At 60.3% G+C, this 8034-nt stretch overlaps 1 protein-coding gene across 1 annotated transcript in view; it reads right to left on the bottom strand.

Moving 5' to 3' along the window:
* Positions 1 to 8034, bottom strand: part of BRD4 (bromodomain containing 4) — a 79563-nt gene that overhangs the window by 4283 nt on the left and 67246 nt on the right. The window contains 4 exon segments of the mRNA XM_023738775.1: positions 1 to 4; positions 7 to 306; positions 881 to 1202; positions 1296 to 1348. The exon segment at positions 1 to 4 is cut by the window's left edge and continues 275 nt beyond it. Of these exon segments, the coding sequence (XP_023594543.1) occupies positions 1 to 4; positions 7 to 306; positions 881 to 1202; positions 1296 to 1348 (679 nt within the window).

The raw sequence follows: 8034 nt of genomic DNA, 5'->3' as shown, positions 1-8034 counted from the left end.
GGGATGGGGGTGGCAGGGGCGGTGGAGCCTGGGACTGCACCTTCACGGAAGGGAGTAGTGGGGTGGACGACTGCACCTTCTGCAGCTGCTGCAGGTACAGCTGCATCTGCATGGAGGTGAGGGGCGGGGTAGGTGGCTCCTCCTCCTCCAGCAACACCTGGGGGGGCTGGGCCATGGGTGGCTGCGGGAGCAGGGCTGGCTGGGCCAGGGTAGGTGCCACGGCTGGGGGCCGGGCCGGCTTGGGGGGCAGGGCAGCGGCGCGATTGCTGGGCCGCGAGGGCTGCTGGGGCAGCGCGTTGTGCAAAGCTGAAGGGAAAGAAGATGGTGGCCTTGAGGCCTGCGCCCCCTCCCCCATCTGTTGGGACTCTAGTCGCCTCCCATTGGCTGCTCTCCAGCCTGCAAGCACCCCCCCACCCAATCCCACCCCCCCACTAAATTCAGAATAAAGACATGGCCCCCTTGCCTCCATTCTCCTCCCCCTCACCCCTCAAACTCACTCAGACAAACGAACCCTCCCCAGCCCCTAGACAGACTCTATCATGAACCTCCCAAGCATGCACTCTCCCTGCTCAGTTGTTTTATTATCGGGGTGGAAGAATCTCCCTCCAACTGGGAGCTGCAGAGGGCAAAGGGCTATTCTGCATCAAATGCTACACCTGGCATGGCAAGGGAACTCAGTAACCATATTCTGCATGATGCCAAGTGGCTGCCTGGAGAACTGGAGGCTGCACGCACCAACCTTCATGCCGAGCATGTTCTGGGAGGCCTCATCCAGTGTCCAGCGACCCCCAAAGAGCAACTAGGCCCATTGTAGAGACAAGGAAACTGAGCCTGGCCACCTGGAGCCCACAGTTGGTGCCCTCCCCGCTTCTGGGCTCACCTGGCGGGGAGACCACGGCGTGCTGGTTGAGGTGTGGTGGAGTGCTGTGCTCGGGCGGCGGGGGCAGGTGGGGCGGCAGCTCGGGTGGCGGCAGGTGCAGAATGGGCTGGGCAAAATGGCCGAGGGGGTCAAAGACGCTGCCCGGGAGCGGGGGCTCCAACACGGGCACCTGGGCGGCGATGAAAGGCGGGGTTGAGGCCTTGAGTGCCGGGGCCGGCTGCTGTTGAGGCGGGGGCGGTGGTGGGGGCTGCTGGGATGGCGGCAAGGGCTGCTGGGGCACAGGAGCAGGGGTCTGCTGCATCTGGTGGTGGTGGTGATGGTGCTGCAGACAGACAAACATACAAGGCTGACGTGAGGCAGGCCTGGCTCACCTGGACCACACCTGGGAACCCACGGGAGCCAGGAACCTACATACCTTCTTCTGCTCCCGCCCGGGGTGCCCCTTTTTCTTCAACTTTGGAGCCAACTCTGTGAAGAGAGAGAGAGAAGGTGTGAGACTCAAGGCAGATGAGTGTGTGCTAGCTGTGGATGTTGGGGAAGTGGGGAGACGAAAGGGGATAAGACGCAGAGAGCGAGCTTAGGAGTGGGGCTGGAGGCACTGAGGGCGGTAGCTGGACTCAGCCCAGGGTCCCTGGGGAAGACATGTGGGGTGTCAGCTACTCTTCTGCCTGCTGCTCTCCCTGGTGGGGGCCACACCCCCAGTTCCCCTGGCCAAGCCGCACACCATCAGCTCCACTACAAGGGTGGCCCTTAGGACATGCAGAGGCTGAGCCAGGAGACTTCACTGGGCCTGCCTAACCCGCTTGCCAGTCAGTAAGGCCTGAGTGCTTTGGGCTCAGCTGGCTTTGTTATGGAACCACCTGGATGCTCAACATGATCACGTCCATTTGAGGGATGAGCAGACCAAGGCTCAGGGAAGTGAAATGACTCTCCCAGGGTCACACAGTTCAAAAGCAGCAATGCTGTGGCTGCCACCTGTGCTGTTTCTGGGGCCCACTCCTTCCCATCATCCGAGAGGCAACAGAGTCAGGCCAGCTAGGGCTGAGGTGCCACGTGATGCCAGCTGCAGGGCCCTGGGACAGGGGAAGCCACACTGGCCAGCTGTGCTTACAAGCAGGGACACCTGAGATGAGAGCAGGAAGGGAACTGCCAGCACCCTGGGATGACTGGAGCTCACAGGGCAAGTGCCCCTGGCCCTGGCAAGCAGAGAAGGTACTGGCAGCTTCCTTCCTCCGGAGGGCTGGCCCCAGGAAAGGGACCCACTAGGACCGTGCTGCAGGGAGAGGGGGCCTGTGCCCTGGCTGTGGGGGCCACGGTGGTGTGGGATACACCCAGGCGAGCCACCTGTGAGAGGAGTGCTCAGGTGCCAACGTGCCGATTCTCCCCACCTACCCCCAAAGGCCTACGCTCAGGAGCTCAGACAGTTGCTCCCCTTGCCAAACACCAAGGGAAGGAGAGGAGCTCGGAAGTGGCAGGGTCACCAGGTGCACCCGTGCAAACCCTGAGCAGCAAGCAAGCAGCCTACAGCCCCTCGGACTCTGTTGTTCCTCGAGCTCCCCTCTGGTATACCAGCTCCTCTGCTGATGGCGAAGGACCCAGGCTTCGCCTGAGGCAAGGTAACCCCAAACTGGACCTGCTGCAGGGCGCCCAACTGCAAGGCACGGTGTGCCACTAAAGGGACGAAAGGGACGGCGGCCCTGCGAGAGCTGACCACCCACACCAGAGACGAGACACCAAGAGATCTCAGCAGCCACGGACACGTCTTCACACGAGGGGTAGCAATGGAGACAGAGGGGACTCAAGCTGGAAGCTCAACCCCTGGTTGGACACTGGAGAGGCAGGACATGGGGCTCAGGGCTTTGGGGAGAAGTCAAACACTGGCAAGGATATTCTCGTGGGCAACATGTGTAGGAAGGGATGGTCTGGGTGGATCTGCAGGGTTAGGGCCACAATGTGGGGGTAGGGGGGCATCGTATGCAGTCCCAGTGCCTCACAGCAGGCGAATGCCAGGAACGGGGAGGCCAGGGTCAGGTGCTGGCATGGTGGGCATGGCTTTGAGACAACAAGGAGGAAAGGCAGGGCCCACGAGTAAAGTCTGACCAGGAAAAGCCTTAAGGGGGGGCAGATACCCACCATACAGTGGGAAGAAGGTTGGGGGTGTGGATCTGGAGGGATACCTCAGGAGGGCTGTGAGTGGAGGACCCATGAAGACTGGGGACAAAGCAAGCGGGGCCTGTGGGGTCCCGGTGCTCATGGACTCAAGGGTAGGGCCCCGCCTAGTGTCGGGGTTGCCAGTGAGAGACAGGACAGGAAGTGCACGGCTCCACGACAGCGTCACGCCATGCCACGCCAACCCCAACCCCCCCACAAAACTCTCTAGAACGGGTTACATAAAGATGGCCTCAAGCACGATGTGATCTTTATTCCACAACAATCGCGAACTCAACACAATTTCAGCTTTACATAGGATGGTAATTGTACAAAGATTTAAAAAGTTTCTGTAAAATTTGATTAAAACACTGATTTCCCCCTGTCCCCAGCCCCCCTGAAGTGAAAGAGACAGAACAGAGGGGTGAAGGCAGGGCAGAGGAGGGGAGAAAGTGGAGAGGGGAGGACAGAGTGGGAAAGGAGAGGAGGAGGATGAAAGAGTGAAGACAGGGCAGAGGAGGGTAGAGGGTGCAGTGGGGAGGACAGACGGGAGGGCAGAGCAGAAGGGGAAAGGGGAGGAGAGAGGATGGAGAGATTAAAATGGAGGGAGAGGATGGGCAGGGCAGAGGAAGGAGGAGGACGGGGGCGGGGAGAGTAGAGGAGGGAGGAGGACAAAGGAGTTAGGGTGGGGCCTGAACTGACTACCTGGGAGAGCCTTGGTGCCTGGAGTCCGAGGATCAGACGACCCGGTCCCCAGAGGTGGCCGCCCCCCTCCCACACCCTCCTCAGGATCCACAGACCAGCTGTTGTGTCAATACCCTCCCCGCTGTCCCCTCCCCCAGGCTGTCCCCAGGAGAGGTGGTAGGGCTTGTCTCCTCTGGCACTGCTCCGGGAGCACCTAGCACAGGTGACAGCCCAAGTCTGAAGAACTTTCAAGTTACTGGGCCCAGAGCACTCTGCAGGCAGACGAGGATGGGCCTGAATGGCCAGGGAGAAGAACCTGCAGGGTCCGCTGGGGTGACAGCCTGCACGCTATGTGGGGGTAGTGGGGGTGGGACCCAAGCCCAACACTGGGAACCCAACAGAACATTCCCAGAAAGACGTCAGTGGCCTGGGCTGCCCTGTGGGAATCTCTGGGCAGCAGCCCTGGTCCTGGCCACACTGTACTGGGAAGAGCCAGGCACAGGCCAAAGGGCAACTCAAAATAGCCCATCAGGCCAACAAAGCTCGCCTGGGACCTGGGAGCTTGACCAAGGTCAAGGTGAAGGTCAGGCAGGGCTGGGCAGTGACAGGCTGGAGGGGAGGGGGGAAACCTGCCCCCGGGGCAATGCCCTCTCGGCAGACCTCAGCCCCAGGAGGTGGCAGCCTTTGCCAAGGGCCGTGCATGTGCACACAGACCCCAAGTAAGAAGGAAACGCCCCCCCCAACACGGATGTACTCCTCTGGGGATTGTGTGCGTCACTGAGTTTTCTGTCACGAAGCTGGATTTGTGACCAAAAATGGGCTGGCATTTATTTTTAGAGCAAAATAGCCCATTCAATGCCTATCGGAAGAAGTGGCCATTCTGGCCTGCCCACCCCGATGGCTGTCACCATTCCAGACCAGGGACGATCCCGCTGGCAACACCCTCGGCCAAGCCTTGAGGCAGATCCCAGGGCGGTGACGCCTGCCCGAAGGTCCAGGGCACACTAGTTGGGGACAGACCCCAACCCCAGCAGCCCGAGGTTGGCCGGCTGCATGAGGCCTCCAGTACCCATCCCATGGCCTGCCTCGCAGCCCCTGCCCCAATGCCAGGGTAGAGAAGGTGTAGCCCTCTTCTAAGCCTGGGGAAGCAGCATGGGGACCCCTCCCTATGTGACCTGCAAAGAGGTCAAAGAAGAGGGGCAGGCAGCTTAAGCTTCCGGAAATGCACTGGACAAGGAAGACGGGGGAGGCCTCCAGGAGCCGAGAGTTGGCTGTGGCCGGGGACCCCTGTGGCTGAGTTAGCCTAGCAGGGCACAGAAGGAAGCTCCTGGGGGCCAGCGGGCCTCATCTGGGAAAGCTCTACAGTGTTCTTCCTTAGGCTGAATGAAAGCTCTCCTTGGCTAACATCACTGAAAGTCCTGGAGGAAGCAGAAGATCCAGAGTCCCGGGAAAGAGGAAAGGTGAAGAGAACACACTTTGCGCCTGGGCAGCACCCCATGTGCACAGGGGGGACTACGCCACCCCTGGAAGCTGCCCCTACCCGGAGGCCCCACAGTGGGCCGGGCGCTACAGTCAGCAGTCTTGACCCCGGAGGGCCCAGGGGGCCCGCGGCAGCCCTCCCGGAGGGGGACAGGCGCGCGCTGCTGGGCGTGACTTAGCCCCCCCGGGGACAGGCCCAAGGCTCTGAGGGTGCGTGACTTGGTGGAGTCCTGTCCCTTTCACGGAAGAAAATGGACTTAAGCTATAGCTCGCTGGGAAGGAATCTGGAACTGAAGACCGATTTATTAAGAGTCCGTGTCCAATGATTAGGCAGGACCTACATAGAGGGAGAGAGAAACCAGTGTGAGAGAGATGGTGTGGAATGTTCCGCTCAGTCAGTCACAAGAACCAAGAGCTGCGGCTGGCCAGCCTCCTGTGCCCGTGGGACACGAGAGAACCAGGGGGCGGAGCACACCCACTTCCCCCAGAAAGCACGCCGCGTGCGGACTTCTCCAGAACCTCCCTGCGCCTGTTTGTGATTCCAGACAGAACAACAGCTTCTGTAACGAGTTCCATATGCTCCCCGCACAGCGCGATGCTGGCATTTCCTTTTATCAAAATTCCTCTGAATTCCTAGAGGCGCCCCTGCCCCTGCCTCCTTGCTCTCCTTCCTGGACAATCAGGTCTACGTGCACCCTGCTGGGGCTGCCTCCTGCACTCTGTCCAGCCCCGGGGAGCGGGTGCAGGCCCTTCCACTGGGGCCCAGGCTGGGCAGAACAAGCCAAGCCCTGATAGAGAGGAGGCTCTGAGAGCAGGAGCTCCAGCTGAGGAAGGGAAAGACCTAGAGGCCTGGTCTCCGCACTCCTCCAGGCCCGAGAATCAAGAACACGAGCTGTAACAGGAGGAGCCAGTCACATGCGCTTTCGAGAAGGAAAAGGAAGAAGTATAAGCCAAGGAGGAGAACTGCTGTTTGTGGGCGTCACACAGTAGCCGCCCCTGCAGTGAAGCAGACACTTGGTCTAGAGTCACTGATGAGACCACCATGTTGGCCCTCCTGGATTCTCAGACCTTCTGAGGGCAAAGGCATCCCCAGGCCGGCCTCCTCTTCTGTCTACATTCCCAGAAGCTGGCCCTGGCCCCCAAAGACCCCATAACCCCGCCAGTGTGTGTATGGGGGTGGGGGGGCACCCTGTCCTCCAGATCTCTTCCTCCCCCTCCTCCCCAGGGCCACGCCCTGCCCGTGGAGCAGCAGGCAGGGCTGGGAACGGGCTCCTCAGACCCCGGTGGGAGGCTGAGGCAGCCTGTCTGGTGAGAACGCCTGTGGCCTCTGTCTGCACTTTCAAGCCCAGATCTTTCCAAAACATCAAGCATTCCTTTTTCCCCTGGAGCTATTAAGAAACACCCACGCACTCCAGTCCTGGGAAAAGGAAACCAGGAGACGAAAATAGCTAAGTCCAAGTTGCTGCAACAGCACAGCAGGCTAGTCCCAGAGCCCCACACCTTCTGGACCTGTGTCCCTGCCCCAGGTGCCAGGGGCTCCTGAGAGATGCTCAGGCTGTGCCTCCTGACCAGGATTTCAGCAACAGGATGAGGTCAGAGCTGGACAGAAGCATCCTGGGACATCCCTGGTCCTAGCCCCAGTGACAGTCTCCATACACCCAGATGTCCGTCCAACTCCTCCCTCTCCATTCCAATAACCAGCCCTCAAGTCGACCCAGGAATTAGCGGAATCTAAGCTCAGTGGAGGACCACTGCTCAGAGGACGCGGTGGAGCAGGGGCAGAGGGAAGAGGGGTGCACAGAGGACTTGAAGCTGCCCCCAGGCCTTCTCTAGTGCCTCTGTTCAGCTCCCTGTGGTGAGCTACGTCTGGGGCTCAGTCAGCAAAACTGACCCTCGTGCAAGTGACAGAAATGGGTGTGTCCAGAACTCCCAGCTGTCCAAACGGAAGCACAGGAACAAAGAGAAAGACCAGAGGAGCCACCTTCCCCGTCCCTTACCTGCCCGCTCCCCTAGGCAAGACTGCCTGTAACTGCCACAGAAACCAGGGCTGCTGGCTCCTAGACCTGGCACCCACGTCCATCCATCTGTCCTCCTCCCACTCACCCAGGGGACTGAGTGCAGGAGGCCACAGCTGGCTAGCACAGGGCCTGGGCGCCTGCACTGGGATCACCGGCATCCGAGTGGCACAGCACAAACGCAGGTGCACATGAACACCGGCCACACGGACTCTGAGCTCAACAGAGGACGTGGCTGAGGGAGCGGGAGGACAAAGGGAGCCAGGCCAGCGCTGGGTGGGGAGGGGCTGGCTGAGGAGCACAGCAGTGAGAGCCTGGGAGCTGGCGGCACAGAGACTGTAAATCTTGCCTCCTTCCCGCCAGGACAGCTGTTCCCAGGACTCTCCGATTACTTGTTGCACAATCTCGTCCCATTCTTTAAAGGGAAAAAAGTGGAAAAAAATGAAGGCAAAAAAATCTCATCAGCAGAGCGCAGCTAGTGATGCGTCATGGCCACCCCATGGCAGGTGGGTGGGTGGGGGTGGGAGTGGGGGTCCTCACTCCCAGGACTCCCGCCTAAGCACGCACACCACGGAGGGGCTCAGGGCCCCCACGACAGGCCACGATACGCTGATCATCAGGGCCCTGGGCAGGATCGGCTTTGGGTCCCTGAAGAAAAATGCCGAGGAAACCCTGCCAGGAGCAGTCTACACAAAACACAAGAGGTGCGACCAGAGGCGGCCAACCATGGCTGTGCTGGTCCTAATGAGGAGAATGATAATGAAGCCCAAAAATACAGCCATTCACCTCTGTGAGAGCTTGGGCCAGTTCCCATGGAACGAGGCTATG

This window comes from Trichechus manatus, unplaced genomic scaffold, assembly GCF_000243295.1.
Source record: "Trichechus manatus latirostris isolate Lorelei unplaced genomic scaffold, TriManLat1.0 scaffold00122, whole genome shotgun sequence".
In the NCBI taxonomy this organism is placed as follows: Eukaryota; Metazoa; Chordata; class Mammalia; order Sirenia; family Trichechidae; genus Trichechus; species Trichechus manatus.
The sequence above is the reverse complement of the archived record's forward strand: the minus strand, read 5'-3'. Positions and strand labels throughout refer to the sequence as shown.